Source organism: Rhopalosiphum padi, chromosome 1 (genome assembly GCF_020882245.1).
Source record: "Rhopalosiphum padi isolate XX-2018 chromosome 1, ASM2088224v1, whole genome shotgun sequence".
NCBI lineage: Eukaryota > Metazoa > Arthropoda > Insecta > Hemiptera > Aphididae > Rhopalosiphum > Rhopalosiphum padi.
This window is the reverse complement of record NC_083597.1, coordinates 36,549,985-36,568,603: the sequence shown is the minus strand read 5'-3', so window position 1 is coordinate 36,568,603 and position 18,619 is coordinate 36,549,985. Positions and strand designations below refer to the sequence as shown.

Sequence of the window (18,619 nt, the reverse complement as noted above, 5' to 3'; positions counted from 1 at the left end):
AATTATTTATTACTGATTCGTAACATATTTTAATATATAAGCGCTGTGTCAGTGGATATATTAACTGAAATATTTTATTTAATGCCATAATGTCCCTTTATATTCCTCAAATCTTCATGTTGAGTACACCTCTACTTGTAGTAAATTACGATTCAATCACAATTAAAGTAATCTATAGGCTATAATCATAAGTCATGCGGTCACTCGCTATTTTAATACTCATGTATATTTACCTACTTTAATTCCTACACTTTCTTTGCTATATTGGGTAAAAGAAAATAGTTTGAAAAATCTGTGCTATTACTGAAGTCTAATTTTCTATACTTAGTAAAATTTTCAAAGTATTGAAAGAACATTGACACATTGTTTTTTTATAAACGTTTTAAGTTTAAATTATTTTCATATCCATTACAATAATCTAATAAATTATATTTTCTATACCAATAATAGTTGTCATATAGGTATAAAATTTTAATATTTTGTTTGTAAATTGTAAATAATTACAAGACTAATTTGATTAATAACATTTATACCTAATATAGATTATTATCAAGTACTTTAGTTCTATCTTATACTTGGATTAGAAGAATCCTTAACTACTGAGTTTCAGGAAATAAGCAAATAATTAACACACCAAAAAAATGTAAATTATATTAAAATATAATATTAATTTTCAAGTAAACAACATGTAATATATATGGTTGTATAGACTATCGTACAATAAAATAATGAATAGTTTATGAATACTTTAAAAGTTACTTTTGTTTCTGTCTTTTTAAACGACATTTTAATACAATAATTTAAATGTTTACAATATTTTTCTTAAAAATCAGTACCTATGTTAAACAACAAATAAACTATATAATTATTATGGCAACAATTTAACTCTGTTTACTGTTTCGATTGAGCAAACAATTTTTATAAGTATGATGTGAGGTAACTCAATTATAATATGCTTATGTTTACATACACAAAAAAAAACTTAAAACTATCAGACAATTAGCTGTTAATTCATATATTCAAAATAATACATAGTTTGATTGGATAGTATTAAAATATAAAATTTAATTATTAATTTAAACATGAAGAAAATAAATATAGTATTTTATAACACAAAGCATGAAGTTAAAACAACTTTTAACAATTTTGTGTCAATAATGTACCAATATAAATCAAAATTAAAAATAAACACACAAAAAATATTAGATTAATCATTAATGGAAGACATTTAATGTTAGGTAATAATTTCAAAAAGCAAATTTTAAATAAGACAGTAATGATTATTTTGTAATAATTTGGTCTTTTGAGTACAAAAGAAACTTGATTACCATTATATTATTATATTTTTAAAATCATGAACTACCTTGTGCATAATATTCTTGAATCTCATACAAAAAAATTATTGATATGTAAAGATAATGTATGAAGTATGACAATTGATAATCTTTTAAAACTAAAGATTTTAATATTAACAATGTAATAAAAATCCTAATTATTTTTTTATTTTATTGTTATATATAATACCCAATATGTAAAACACTAAACATTTAACATAATTAAATATAATAAACATTAGAAAAAATATTAAAATTCAACATGATATAAACTGTAAAATGATGAAATAAATTTAAAGATAAATACCATTATAGAGATTTAAATTTATAAATTACAACACTTCCAAGAAATTGTATTAAAAATATATCTCGAAACCTTTTTTTACAAATACTTGAGTTGTATAATAATTATTTATTCTATATAATATAATAAAAGATATAAGATAATTATCAATAATTCTAGTTGATCAAAATTAGTAACTTTATTACTATTTAAAAATCAAAAATAATTTTTAGTTTAGAATTGTCTTTTAACGTAAATATTCATTTGTATTATCTACTACTAATAGGAATATGATTTTATTACTTTTTCTTCTCTAATATGTCAATATTAAAGCTTTATAAAATCTTTGAAATTTTCATAATCAGAATCGGATGCAAATATTTTTGACAGCTGATTAAAAGTCGGGCGTTCCTTGGGGTCATACGCCCAACACATCTCCATTGTTTTATAAACTTCAACAGGACACCTTTGAGTTCTTTGTAATCTCTCTCCTTTTTCCAAAATACCAATTACTTCAACACCTTTCATGTTTTCATAAGGTTGCTGTCCATAAGAAAACATTTCCCACAATGTAATACCATAACTCCACACATCACTAGCACTTGAAAATGTTCCATAATTACATGATTCAGGTGCATACCATTTAATTGGCCATCGTCCACCATGTGAAGCTCTATAATAATCCTTATCAACATTTAATGTACGTGACAAACCAAAATCGCTAATTTTAGCTTGATGTCTATCCGCTAATAGAATGTTTCTAGCTGCCAAATCTCTGTGTACGAAACGTTTTTGTTCTAAGTAACACATACCAGAAGCTATCTGAGCAGCCCACATTTTTAACTCATAATTTGGACTGATGAGTTCAGGATGTGTGATAATGTGAGTTAACATAGAACCAAGTGCAATAAGTTCTTGAACCATCAACAATGGTGGCCCTTCACATATACCAATCAATCTTATAATACATTCATGGTTTAAACTCATCATGACGTGAGCTTCACGCAAAAATTCTGATTTATTAGTTGAAGACATATCGTATCGTAACATTTTGATGGCTACTTTTTCTTCAAAACCATCTCGATTTTGAAAAGTTCCTTTGTAAACTGAACCAAATTCGCCTTCACCAATTACTTCATCTAAAATTAAATTGTCTCTCATAATATTGTCTTGAAATTCAGTTTGATGTTTTGGTTTTGGCTTTTTTAATGTAAACGGAAATCCTTTTGGAAGGGGTGGAATAACTGCTGGGCTTACAGGCACTTCTAATTTGTTTGGTAAACCATCAGGAAATAATGTATAATGTTGTATTAGATGTTCTAACGAATTCAAGTATGGCCCGTTGTCAATAAAATAATAATTTTCGCGATCTTGGATCTGGAAATGATAACACTGATTGGTGCACATCATAGATAAGACATAGCCGCTCTTCCTATTCATTCTGACTAAAAAACAACCATCGACATCTTTTGTTTTCAATATTTCTGTGGCTTCGTGTCGATCAAGCTTGCCATGATACCATTGATCTTTCTTTGAAGTTGGTGTAGGTGAAACAAACTCGTTCAACATTCGTTCAACTTCAGTATGTCCATTGGTATGAGCCAAGTCTGCAGGTAGGAGATCATCAAAAGTGCGCGGTCTGGATGGTGCATTCATGGACAACAACAAAGACACAATATCTGCATGGCCTCGGCTTGATGCTTCGTGTAGAGCTACCCATCCAGTCGATGAATTTCTTAGTTGAATATTTGCACCGCCAATTGTCAATAAGATTTTCACAGTACTCAATAAATTATTCTGACAAGCAAAATGTAAAGGAGTGTAGCCTTCTGTATCTCTACAATTCACATTGGCTCCACATGAAATGAGTTTCTCTACTATTTGATCATGACCCATCTGACTAGCTAAATGCAACGCAGTTTGTCCCTCTTGGTTTTTTGCTTCTAAATTCCGATAACCACATTTTAACAGCTCGGTAACTACTTTACAATTAGCTTGTGTAATGGCTCTGTGCAAGAGATTAGTACGTCCATGTCTCCTGGTATCATGTGGTGGAGGATCTTTAACAATAGGCTTGGACAGTTGCACTCCTAAACTTGGATCATTTACTTTACAATAATGTTCAATTAATGTTTCTAACCCATGCATTATATTTTGTTCGTCTATAGAGAAAAATGCATCTTCACCATGACGTCGTATTTGGTAATGCACTACTTCATTGTTTTGTAACACACAAAGCACATAATCTCCAGATGCAGAATTACTTTCTCGTACTAAAAATAGACCATCTGCTTTATTTTCATAGTCTAAAAGAATAATTTCAGCAGTGTCTCTAGATATTTTTCCATGGTACCAATTAATATCGCCATTTTCACTATGATTATTCATTATTATTGTGATAATGGCAAACACCTAAAAGACAAATAAAAATATTTAATTTAGCTGTAGAAAATATTTTATTTTAACAAGAAATATACAATCTGTACCCTTGGGCACAATAAGAATATATGATATGATAGTTTTTACATGAAAATGTGAGGGAAGAAGCCATCCAGTGAAAGCACTACCTATTTGTTTATTATTAATTAATTAATATATATATATATATTATTTTTTTAATAAATTTTAATTCATTCATTTAATAAATCTCGATACCAACTTCTTTTCAGTTGTCATGAGGGATTGCTTGGAATTGAGCGAGAAGCTAAATTGGATACAAGGGAATTAGGATGATATGGGAGTTTGTTATGGAATCTTTTGTAAAATGTTACTGCTTCGTCATGAACTGTTTTAATATTTAAATCTGTGTGTAGAGTGTAGTTGGAGACATATGGTGGGACATAAAACATATATACATAATTAATAAAAAAGTTCTAGATACAAAATTGTTTGAATGAAGAAATTTAGCGATTTTCTTTAAATAAAAATTAATAAGATAAATAAACAAAATATTTAACTTATGGAAATATGTATTAACATTTCTTTTATTTAAACAAACATAAACTTTTGATTATTTTAAATGGTAACCCTTATCCCTTAGTATTATTACTGTAATAGTTATGATTGGTGCAACATTACAAAGTAAATAAAATTATACAACTATTTATTAAACTGTAGACTCTAGATATTCTTAATTTTTAATTATTTAGGTGGATTCATATTAAAATAACATGATTAATTATATGGATATATGGTATTCACTTGTAACATTATACTTATTGTTAAAATACTTTTTAATGAATAAATAAATTTAAATATAAATTTTATTCTTAACTATATAACTATTATAATAATTTATAAGTTGGTATGAATCTATTTGCTTTTAAAAGCATAAAAATGTTTCATTTCTTATGTTTTAATTTACTTCAGTATGATAATGTATGACAATAGCATTTATAATTTAAAAACAATAATAATTCTAATACCTAACTAAAGTGATAAAATTAATGACTTTATCCTTGATTTCTAGTAAAATAACTTCCAAAATTAGTTAATCAACGTTTTTTTACTCGTAAGAGCTATGAATACTTTATATGACATAATGATTAGGTTTTTTTATCAAATTGTAAATACTTTGTATCTTTGACCCTTATAAAAAAATTACATAACAAAGTCCATATCTATTTATTTAATAGTTATGTAGATAAAAGTGTTTATTTTTAATTTTAAATAACAATTAATTCTTTCTAAAAATATTTATTTATTTTGATAATTGGCTGACAAAAATTCAAATAGAATCAAATTTAATCTTAAATTTCAACCATTGTAAAATATTAATCATAAATAATAAAAGTATTAAAAGTTATTTAAAAATAAGATTAATTGAATATAATAATATTAAATAATATACTCTATACACCCATTATTAAACATCAATCATTGACTGAAAACAAATAATTAATTTCACAAACACAATGTCATAATAGTTATCTTTTTTAATACAAGACACATTTAAATAAATACCTAAGAATTATGTTTCCAATTAGGTACTTATAACCTCATTCATATAATTTTTTTTTTTTAAGTATTTGGTAAGACTAATTTTTACTAAAAAACAAAATTAAGTAGAACTTTTTATAAAATCTAAGATTTATAAGTACCTACTTCATATTATTAAACTATGATAAAATGAGTATCCTACAAAAAAATTAATTAATAACACTACTATACAAAAATAAAAAGTAGTTGATGTGTTTCAAAAATTACTTTTTCATTGAAAAATGACACCAATGTTCATAATATTTTGATGAGGTCACCAAAATAAACGTCCAAACAGTAGGTACTCGAATGTAGAACCAATTGGTTTGAACTCAACAAGTGTCTTGCATATCACAATGGTACAATGAAGCTGCGAAATCAACATGAAACGGATTTGTATTACTTAGGTAATGATTACTGGGGGTTTCTATGAAAACATACTACTGAACGACTTACCTCGAATCGTTTAGTAATAGTTAAAATGTTGAGCGGGGAAGGTTTTCAATCACAATTTCAGATGAGCGACTACTGACTACTGAGTATACCTATTGTATTTATTTAAAGTAAAAAACTATGAAATGTGTTGGTCGATAAAGAAAAATGTTATGCCACAATGCATATTATTGTGTACCACATTATTGTGCGTGCGTAAAACACACTACAATATAATTGAATGAATGAACAATAACTAATACTAAAGTCTAAATTAATTCAATTCATCTTCAGGTTTATAAAAAATTGTTATCTGTGATAAAAGTAAATAAATAAATGAGATAAGCGATGTAACAGTGCGTGCAAAAGCACAAAAAAATATATCGCACTACTCCGAAATTACAATAATGTGCATTGTAATATTGTAAGCACGATTTTGGGTGATTCGTATATTTTGTAACATTTGTAACGTAACTTGTAAGCGTGGACCACAGACTTCTAATTATACTTAATACTTATATACATTATTATTAAAGCTGTGAATTTACAGGAAAGTGCATTTTTTGAAGGTTGTGAAATGTGGCTTTGTAAGCAGTTACATAATTTGAATTATGTACCTAACAATAAATCCATTCATGAAACTTTTATTTTGCATTTTTTTGACGTTTTAAATTGTTTAAATCATTTTTTGCCTTTTTTGGTCACATTTTCTTTGATTGTTCATTTTTTGGTATTTTTTATTAAATTTCGTCAATTAACATCTTTGAAAACCTTTTAAAAACATTTAAAAAAATGTTTTAGGCAAATAGCATTATCAACTTCAAATTCAAAATTCAAATTAAATCAACCATTTTATAATTTGGTTTACTTAAAATACTTTTTTTTAAATATAACCTTTGATATAACAAAATTAACATTAAAATTGAATAGATAAATAACCATAAAAAAATACCCAAGTATTTGAATACCCGAAACACCCCGCTGTGTACGTGTCTGTTACATTTATTCAATTAATGTTACCTGTAATTATTATGCCTGTATTTGTGTTGCCGCAGGAATTCTGGACTATAAGAAAAAGGTACAAAAAGTAAATAATCCGATTCAAAACGGTATAGTTGCGTACACTAGATAAGGTATTCGGACACTTTAAAAACACAAACAATACATAACACTTTTAAAAACCTTTATTTATAAAAACACACATAAAGGTCACTTAATCATTATATACTTACCCATACCCCGATTTTGTAAAGACTCCTAGTTCTCTCATTTGTGTTGTCTATACATTTTTTGTCTCAGCTCATTTGCTTCGTACCTTCGTTGAACTAAATGGTTTATGAGTTATAACAATTTTATTACAATAAAATCCGTTCCCTATTTATGACTATTGTTTCTTATACTACTATGTTTCATTGCAGTGGCGTAACTGGGAAAAAATCTAGGGGGGCAATGTATAATGAATGTAATATATTTATTATTATCAAAACCCTGACACCCCTCGCCCCCGGTTAAAATATATACCTTTAGCTTTCGAAAAATTATCAGGGGGGCAAGTGCCCCCTCTTGCCCCCCCCCACAATTACGCCACTGCTTCATTGGCATGTACAACAAAAGTTCTAAATCGCTGGTAGAAATTAGGCGAAGGTATAATCCTGCAGGGAACTTGTCACTTATGGTATTTTATAGTTCCCTAATCCTTTAAGCCAGTTATTTACTAAAAGGCTAATTTGTTTTCTGCACTCTGACTTATTTCATCGACCTGGTCGCTATAATATCCACTTACTGATTAGTGATCACATTGATTCATGACCATTTTCGTACGTTCGTTGTGAATGTAAAATTGTTTAGTGTAGGAACTCGATTGAAGAATGTTCATTGTAATTTTAATATTATAAATATATATATTGCAATAGCATACGCCTCTTTAATAAAATACAATACAGTGATATATAAAGGCATCAATTTTATAAAAAGTAATGAGATGGTTATATGAACTAGAAAAAATGATTTTCAAAGCAAGTACAATAATAATAATAATGTTATAGAAAGATATAAGTTATTTAGTTATGAATTAAATGCACATAGATCGTAAAATATCATCAATTATGGTTAAGATACGTTACAATTAAAAACTAATTTTAGGTTTATTATTACTTATTAGTTTGCATAAGTATAATATATATTAATTTCTATACTTAATTGTATACATGTGCTTTAATATCAAATGTACGAGTGTAAATATTATTATCGTCATACCACGATTAAAGATAGATACCTAATAGATACTACCTATCTTTAATCGTGCGTCATACTAAGAATGCAAGACATATTTTTAGTATCGTAAAAAAAAGGTGATTTACAGCATTGACTAAAGCGTAGGTAGAGGCACCAGTTGCATACTGTATAGGTCATATTAAATTACTCATACCTAGAATATATGATTCAGTAGATATGTATGTTTCCGTCGTTGTCGTCGCGTTGTCATTGCAATACCTCGTACATATGGGTACCTATGTAAAATAATATTATAGCCATATAGGTGCCGCTCGGTTTGTTGTATACTTTATTAATAATATTTAAGATTTTGTGAACACCGTGATTTTAAATTATAATATTACCTATGCGCATCATATGTTCGATAAAAATATATTTACCTTACGTTTATATACGAGTGACTATTTCCGGTGCTATTCATGAATATGTATGGTTTAAGTACTTTTATAATTGCTGTTCTTTATAACGGCTGAAGAATGCAAATATTTAATCGATTCACTTCCTATCGACGAAAGTCGATTAAGACGAATCGAAACAGAGATTACAAAACTAAAACAAAGCTGAAAGCAGTGTTCATGTTTTTAAAAGTAATTCAGATTGTCCTATTTGTGAAAATTGTCTGAGCATTATTTGTGGATTCACTGGGCCCGGTGTAGGTACTTGGAAGGTAGCTGGATAAAGGTAAATACCTATTAAATTAATATTTATTATTATTTTTATTTATTTTTCATGATTATTATTCTGCGAGTCTTCGTTACAAATTAGTCTCCGTATCATACCTCCCTGCAGAACATTGTTAAAATATAATAGATACTATAATTTTATAAGCTATTAAAGTATAAATAAATAAAAATATAAGCTGTTAAATAGAATTCAGAAATGATAAATGAACAGTCTTGAAACGATTAATTGATGATGTATTTAAATGCATAATAAACATAAACAGTTTTTTTCTTCTTCTTGTGATGAAAATAATAAATTTATCTTCGTGATGGACGATGGCTACGTGGTTATATATAATTGCACCTTATAGAGTCTAAATATAGAGATTACAGTAGGTTGTAGGTATACCTATATTATATTATATGGAAAAAAAACAAAAAAAAAAAACCAAATGTTTATATTTTGCTGTATTGTGTCATATTTCTTTATATATATAATATAATAGATACTCGTACTTATACCATGTAATTAATAAATAATAGGAAATAAATTAAATTAAATTAGGTAAGCAGTACAATTGCGAGCAAAAAGTCCGTTTTGAAAATTTGTTTGACAAATATTGGACAAAAAGAATGGGTAGGTAGTAGGTTATACGTTTTAATGTTTCTTCAACCGACATCCTTGCTCTGGTATAGTCATTTGATTGAGACATCACTTCAGCATACATCTGCGACGCGCGATGGATTAGCTCCAGAACTCTTTGCAGTCTCTTTAATTTTATTTATGGCTTTTGCAACATCAATTTTTGCTTGTTCAGCAGGATGCTCATGTATAACTTTAAGTATTTGGTGTTTTTTAAGTATAAAAGTGTGGAGAATAGTTGGACAGTTTAGATAACTCTTTACTACATCTCCATGTATAATATTTTTTCTCGTGTGTTTCATAACGAACATATCGCCTTTAAATGCTACTTTGTCTTTTCCTTTATTAAAGGTAAAAACTTGAAAAATTTTAAAATGACAAATAAAACTCTTAAACCACTTTAAATACGACAATTTGACGACATAGTTCGATTTCCAAAGTTTTACTACATTGTGTAACAACTAAATAATCTATAAAATAACTAACCACTAGGACACTAGGTAATAACTACAATAAAATGATGCGCGGGTGCCTATATTATTTTAACAGTCTAAATAAGTCAACATTTGTAATGAATAACGTTACCTTATTCACCTTAATAGCAGTTCTAATAGTTCTATTCCTCTATAGAACCTTTATGGTTATGTATTTATACACTTATTATATAAGTACAAATATATAACTATATAAGATATAAGATGGTAATTGAATTATGTTACCTAAATGTTCTCAACACAGAAATACAACTATTCCCAAAATATAGTATAACAAAGTTATAAAAAGCTAATTTTATATATTTTTAAGTATAAAAAAAATATCTATATTTTTTAATTTAGTTACGAAAGTATTCAAAAAATAGAACACCTGGGTAGTTGGATTATTGATCTCAATTTTTAATTAAAAAATTAAAACTTATTTCTAATGAAATATGACATAATATACCAAAATATAAAATTTTGGTTTTTATGTTCATGATTTTTTTATCTTTTGGTTTTTTTTCTTAGTTTTTTTTCTCCGAAATTCGTATTATATAGTATTTAAAGTAGTAAATGATAATTTATATTTTAGAAAATGCATAAATATGTATTTAACTGGGATAATCAATGTTGTATATTATACTAGTATTAGTATTTAGTATAATGTGTGACAAGTGTGGAAAGTTAGCTATTTTCGTCGTGAATGACATTTGGAGTACAAACGGCATTACGGCAAGCATGATATCATGAAGCAAGAGCTACAAAATTCGCCCAAGACTGAATATATCTTTCCACACTACGTCTTACTATTTTTCACGCCTATACCGACTCTTTTGATATTAATGATATTATAGTAATGAGTTATCACTTATCTATAATGAACTTTTCTTAGGTACTGTTATCGGTATCTAGATTTGCCAAACAGTTTTATATATTTAGAAGACTAAACGATAATATGAGAATTAATAGTAATCCACCTACCAGTTAGTAAATTTTTATATAAAAATAAAACGTACCTATCGATACATTCATATTATATATTAATCTGATTTGGACGATAATATTTTCCACTTTTCCGTCAACAGGCAGGAAAAAAACATTCGGTGTTCACTGAACGGAAAAAGGCCATTTTATAGCGCTTAGACCTCCGTGAAAAATTAAACTTAGGATGTAGGTGCGATCGAAAAATATATACCTATAACTAACTGGTTATCTATGTTGAGAATTTGGGAATCACAACCCGTCGACATGCAATATAAATTATGAAAGTGTAGGTACCCATAATGTTATGTATTATTAAAATAAACGATATACAAATTATAGTTATCTTTGGTGATAAACATTATTAAATAATAATTATGACTATTATAACATAAGTACATAATATTGTAGTATAATACAATTTGAATACGGCGAGTGTGCCTTTACCTATCGGCTATTCATCCTATCCGCAAATGTGTACCATCACGCAATGCGAACGTGTTCAATAGCAGTGTTTTGCTGCATTCAAACAAATTTCAATTTTTAATGTTGTGAATAATTATTTATCAATATTCCGTGTTAGCTAGACTTAAATAATGATAAAATTTTATATGTTCGAGTTGATGTACAACTGTATAACGTATAAGTCTATATATGTACCTATATGATCTAGTATCTACCAATACATACTACCATTTGTCATAATTGTGTGTATATTGTTTATGTGTGGACCAAACAAGACACAACTGCAGCATAGAACAAACAAAGAATTTATTACAATAGTATAAGTATAACCTCAGTTTAATACTTTAATAATTATAATATGGCAACTGATGCAAGGCATCACAACTCACAGGCATGCAGAACGATGGCTATCACGCTATTATGCATATACAATTTAATAAGCTATAAGCTAACATATTGATGAAACGGCCTTTGTGGTAATTGACAAGGTACAGTATCACAATAAACAATATTTTATTTAAAAAAAAAACAACTGTTAAAACGATGATTTTCTACAATAGATACTTTTAAATACATTTAAAAAAAAAAAATTTTAAAAATGTATTACTTTTGCATAAATACATTTTTAATTAAATTTTAAAAATTAATTTTGTCCCACAAGCTAATTTTTTTAGTAAACTTAAACTTATATATACTTTACTTTTAAAAATTATACCTAATTATTATTAATGTTGAACATCTTTGTCCACGGTGGTCGAAAACACAGCTGTTGTTCTTTTGTCTTAAAATTTTTTTATATTTTTACTAAAATGTATAGCCTGCAGTTAGTGATTTTGAAACAAATTCAATTTGATTGCCACGCTTAAAAGACTATGAAAATCATTAATTTTTAAGTTTTAACCAAATTTCAGGTTTCTGAAACTTGCGATTTTCCGGTTTTTTGTGTATGTGCTACTACTATAGCGTTTTAAATTTATTTTTATTTTTACTATTATTATGTATGTTTATTCAATTATTTTTATACTACAATAAAGATTTTTGCATATTGAAGTATATTAAAAATCATGAATTCGGAAAGGTTATATGAAGAACGAATTTTGTCAAAATAGTAATATTGTAAACGCGTATAAAAATATATTGTGATTAAAAATGTTCAATATTTTTGTTGGTATAAATAAATAACTATAGTGCAGAACTTTGAATACATATCAAGAGTTCTTTTTCAGTTATGCTCGTACATTTCTCATCGATATTTATAGAAACTAAATAAATAAACTAAAATTGTTAGTTTTTGTTTAAACATCTATTTTTGTAATATGAACTAGTGTAGTAGTGTTGGTATCATATTATTACATCAAAACAATTTATTACTATAAACGTATTGTTATTATTAGCTATACGTTGATAGACCAATAATAATTATAATAGGTATTGTGAATGAAAAATAAGTTTATTATTAATTTATACAACTAAAATGATGCGTGCTTATAGCTTTAAAATTTAATTTTAAATTATTAGCTACCTAACCTTTGAGAAGTGACAAAACTATAATCACTACTCAGTCTTGTAATATCTAGTTTCACTTTTTTTTAAACCGTTTTTGGTATTATTATTAATTATTATTAGTACGTAGTTGCTATATTATAGTGAATAATAAGGTGCTATAAATTATAATCAAATAATATTTGATAAATATAAATCAAATGCATTCATGACTCCAAAATAGTTATCAAATATTCGTCTCTTCGTTATTTTAGTAAATTTGGTACACATTTAAATTTAAAATACTTATTAAAACAATAATAACTATGTCTTATTGATGCTTTGTAACTATGGTAGGAATAACTTGTGAGAAAAATCGTATATTTAATTGCCAAGTTTCTTCAATAAAAAATAAAAATTTAATCATAATATATAAATCATAAATAAACTTTTAAAAAAAATTGAAAATTTTCAATTTGTATTGCAAATATTTTAAAATTATATCATTTCTAAAAAATTCTAAATAAATATTTTAAGAAAATTAAATATACATTATATTTATTTTTAAATTATCACAGAAATACGAAATCTATTTAGCCAAAAACTACATGTTTTCCAAAAAATTTCCATTTTCACTAATTTTTTTATTTTGTTTTTCCCAATTAAAAAAAAGTACTATGGAAATTTTTTACTTTTGATCTCCTAAAGTACCTACTATTTACTAAATCAGTGTTTCTTAACCTTTTTGATTTCACAGAACATAATCAAAAAATAATAAAATAAAAGCATTTTTTTTTACTATAGGTAAATCGTGAACACAGAAAAAATACACATATTAATACATTATTACATTTATGGTTCGGTTTAAAATCAAAAAATGATTATAACTTAGATAATTATTATTATATAGAATAATTTTATCGATAGCCAAAATTGAATATCGATACAGAAAATGTTTGATATAATGATGTACGAGTATATTACCGTTACCATCTCAACGACATAAATAAACAGATATTTATAACAGTTACATTTATTTCATAACATTTTAAAATTACCATTAACACTCAACACTTCACAGTTCACACAAGCAAAAATGAACACGAAAAATTTTAAAGTAAACGGCGCTGGGAGCACAGCTACAGAAACGGTTCTCGACCGGACGGCCACCGAGGTGGTGGCTACCGTGGCCAAAAAAATAAAGCGTCGCGTGACCTACAAGGTCGACAGCGGTCGTGTGGGCGTGACGGAGAAGACGGTCGAGTCGCCGAAGCCGGCCTGCGACAAGCCGCGCGCTCTGCGACGGTCATCCGTTGCCAGGTTGCCAGCCAAGAAGATCACCCGACGAGTGTCCAAATCCGCGTCCCGCGGCACACACTCGCAGCGTTATGGTTCTATGAAATCTCCCTGGTGGTTGGACGATAACGTCCAAACCTATATGGAGTTGATGGTCGCGAGGGAGTTGCAGGAGAAACTGCGGAAGCGCTCGCGTACAACGAAGATAACAAGGCCGATCGATAGGACTTCGGAAAAGCATGACCTTGGAGTCAAGCCTAAAGACCGTCCTACACGGTTAAAACGCAAGGCGAAACTGACGGCGGGGCAAAGACCTGGTAAGTCCGTCAACCGCCGAAACCGCGGTAATAATAGAAAGGTGATGGTCTAGTGGAAGGCATCTCTCTACTGTGTACAGTATACAGGGTGTACTAGTAAATCACTATTACGGGTATCGTATTTTTGAATTCAATGATTTATAATATCGTTCTGTGCGAAAAATCATTCTGATTGGAAGAGATATCTGAACAGTCAACCTATTATATATTACCAAAGTATATAATATTATTTCATGATGTGTTTTTTTTTTTTATATTCCTGTCGAATTAATTTATTTTAATTTCATTTTTGCCGAAAACATTGCATTTATTATATTATTATTGATACTTATATAATAGATTTATGGTTTAAATATAGGCAATAGCTTAAAATTAATCTGCATATTTTGAAATTTTTGTTGTGTATAATATCTTACAGTACAAGATTTCTCATAAGTTTTTCTTATCACAGCTAAAAATTATCGTAAATAGATACATATATGAAAAGTATAGTTTATAGTCTTCATTTTTTTTTTTATAATAAGTGAAAATTTATTTCCTTTCGAAATAATATGATGCATATTATACACGATATTTGTTTTTGCGAAAATTAGTTCAATCCATAGGCGCAATTTGAGTTTTTAATTTTGGGGGGGGGTTATAATTTGCATGTATGTACTGTATGAGCCATTTGAACTTCAATCTACTGTAGTACTGTTCTATAGGTACGGTATTATTATTAGCAGATGTCACCGGAAAAGTAGATTATAACAACAACAAATAATAATAATTAATATAAGACTTGAACCACGAATAATATGTAGTGATTATTATTTTTTCACAATAAACAAAAAACTGTTTGGGGTGCATTTGAGTCCTGTGGATCCACGTGCTATTCTAGGATCATTCTTTACAACTCTAAAATTGCAATCGTTATATTCGTATAAAGCGGGGTGAGAAAAAAATATGGTCACACTCATTTATCATGTTATTCGTGCTCGACATACCTAATTTGATGATGATATTTTATATTGCAATTAACAGATGGTTGTGATGCAAGACGCAATATGCGAAACTAGCTCCACCATCAAGCCTTTGCGCCGACGTGTTTTCGTCTTGCGGTTTTTAAGCAGGACAATCAGATCGTGTTTTTCGGAAGTTCTAGCAATCGTCCTTGTTCTTTTCGTACGTGAGTGCTGCAGTTTATCCTGCACATCCTTCAAGTTCATCAACTCCATGTAAGTTTGGATGTCATTGTCCCTCAACCAGGGATACTGGATACAGCCATAACGCTGCAAGTGGTGACCGCGTGATGCACATTTGGACAAACTTTGTCGGTGGGTCCTTCTAGCCGGTAACTTGGACACGGCCGGTAGACAGTCGCGGAGCCTACAGCCTGGTGCAAGTTGGCATCGACGACTCGACCATCGTCTCCGACACGTCCGCCTGAGTGGCTCGACCACGCTGTCAATCTTAGTCACGCGCCGCTTTAGTTTTCTGGCCACGGTAGCCACAGTAGCCACCACAAGCGCTGTCTGGTCGAGAACAGTAATCGTTTCTGTAGCTGTGCCTACAGATGATTGTTGGGCCTTCTTATTGCTCCTGGCGCCGTTGCCCTCTACAAATGCAAAATACACATTATATGCCAAAGCCAAACAGTTAAAATAAATAATCGAATTAGTTACAAACCATAAATTGTATGAATAAAATAAATAATAAAAACAAATTCATAGTGAAACAATAGTCTACGTGTATTTATTATAGTATAACTAGTATAAGTGATTAAAATAATGTCGAATGGTGTCGTTACAGACGTTTATAAAAAAAAAATATGCCAAATTTTAATACACAATGAAATTAATTGTTCCAATCGTAAAATGATAAAGAAAAATTTAAAAATAATAAGCGGTCTGTTTGCTAAAAATTTATCTCATCAGAACGTAATACGCTCGCCATGTGTTGTCTAAAAATGATATTGAAATTGAAAATGTCACGAGCGAATAATGAGTGTTGAAATTCGGGTGACCATCAAAACGGAGTTAATATCAGCCTGATATGAACGTTATTGGTTGTTAATTAAGTTTATTTGTGAAGCCATTTAGCCATGTGCCCATATCCTATATATGTTATATAACTATTATAACTACACCGATTATAAATTAATTACGGCGGCCGCACGACAAATAGTCACCTGGGATTTTAGTCACTTATTACTATATGACCGAGACCCGTGTGCACTCCAGATTTGTTTTCATATTGTGTAGAACTTTCCTATCTTTTTAATATGTAGATTAAGTACTTCGTCACCTTCCGGAACACAGTAAAAAAAATTAAAACCACGCTTGGATAACCGATTCACGGTAGACGGCGGCCACACGAAAAGTAGTGACCTGGAAATTCGGTCGTCTATTAGTATGCGATTGTTAAGTACTCTTAAATGAACTATAATCATTGTCATTGAGCCTATCTTGTGTTTGAATTGCATTATAAACGTTTGGCGCCTTGTATATATTGAGACACAACCGAGTACACGATGTTACTATTGTTACTTATCACTAGCCGTCTGAAAAATAGTCATCTAACTTTAGTCACCCAACTTCACACTCGCTATAAATATTATTCTAATCTAGTAATGATTTTAGAAAGATTACAAAATATTATTCACAGACAGCAACACATTTTTCAAAAATCTGTACAAATCAATGTACTATCGTCTATTACTGCTATAGTACCTACGTGCAATTACTAAAATTCGATAAATATCACAACACAAAAAATACGAAAATACAATAATGACGGAAATATACATCATTCCTCTATTTATGTAACAATTTTTGTTTTTGGATAAAAAGTAGAACATTTTCTACAATTAAACTAGGAGTAGTTTAGAATGTTTAGATACAAAATACAAGATACATTGTGTAGAAAAGATACAAGAAACAAGATACATGTATCTTTATGCTTTGATACATGATACTTTTATATTTCCAATTGAATTTTATTAACTATTGAACGTAAAAGATCTATCTATACAAACAAACATTATACATAATACACTATACAGTCCATACTCTATAGTCTATAATAGTTTAGTATTATAGCCTATAGCATATAGACTAGGTACAATAAAATCATAAATATTAAATAATACAATAAGTCAATACACATTATAAAATTATTATACTAATAAATCACTATACGTAAATATACATACACTAAAATTAATAAATTACATAAAAATTACAACTTAAATTTTACTTATATATAATTATACTCGTGTTTAATTGGTTATGGACTTATCGTTAAAAATGAATATATAAATTTAATTGGTTATGGTCTTAGTCTTATGGTCAGTTTTTAAATGAAATGTTATTTTTATAAATAAAATCTTGATTTCCTTTAAGAAAAATTAATAAATAATATAAATTATCATTATTATTTCATTTATCTAAGTTTTGAAGGTTCTTAAAATCGAATTCAAATTTCTCGGGACTATTCAGTACAAATATTTACAATAATAGTATCTTGTATATCTTTTTGACAAAAAAAGATACAAGATACAATAAATTGTATCATTGATAGGTACTGCCCAACCCTGGTCATCAATAAACGTCAACAATTTATCTTAAAATCTTTTTTTGTAGATATTTTAATTTTAATTTGAATATATATTTAAACAAAAATAACGGTTTTAGTTATTACCTGTCTACTTTATTAGGTAGTAGGTACTATTTTGTTGTAATACCAAAAAATATTATTCGTAAGGATTTGGAACTTTTTGCAATGATGTGTAGATATTTATTATTATTATTAGATATTTTTATTTAGTATTTACTATACAAATTACAAAATAAAATTTTAATATGTATGCTCCGAAACTTAACTATTTTAGATTAGTCACGGAAAAATATTTTGTACCTAACTTCAGGCTTATAAGAAAACACTATTGTAATTCCTTATCAACTCGTGTGTAACACTAATTTAACAGCTGACCAACACCACTGATTTAACACATTA

General features: G+C 28.3%; 1 protein-coding gene across 1 annotated transcript; it reads right to left on the bottom strand.

Annotated features, from left to right (window-relative positions):
• Positions 1-642: 642 nt before the first annotated feature.
• LOC132929614 (tyrosine-protein kinase Shark) lies at positions 643-6,325 on the bottom strand. Its single transcript, XM_060995094.1, has 3 exons — positions 6,052-6,325; positions 5,824-5,965; positions 643-4,029 (listed from the first exon to the last, which is right to left on the bottom strand). Exon 3 carries the CDS (start codon positions 4,003-4,005, stop codon positions 1,945-1,947), a length of 2,061 nt encoding a protein of 686 aa, XP_060851077.1. The 5' UTR covers positions 4,006-4,029; positions 5,824-5,965; positions 6,052-6,325; the 3' UTR covers positions 643-1,944.
• Between the last annotated feature and the right edge of the window lie 12,294 nt (positions 6,326-18,619).

Excerpts from the sequence above, each read along its gene's own strand:
- LOC132929614 (XM_060995094.1), bottom strand. The coding sequence starts at position 4,005 with ATGAATAATCATAGTGAAAATGGCGATATTAATTGGTACCATGGAAAA.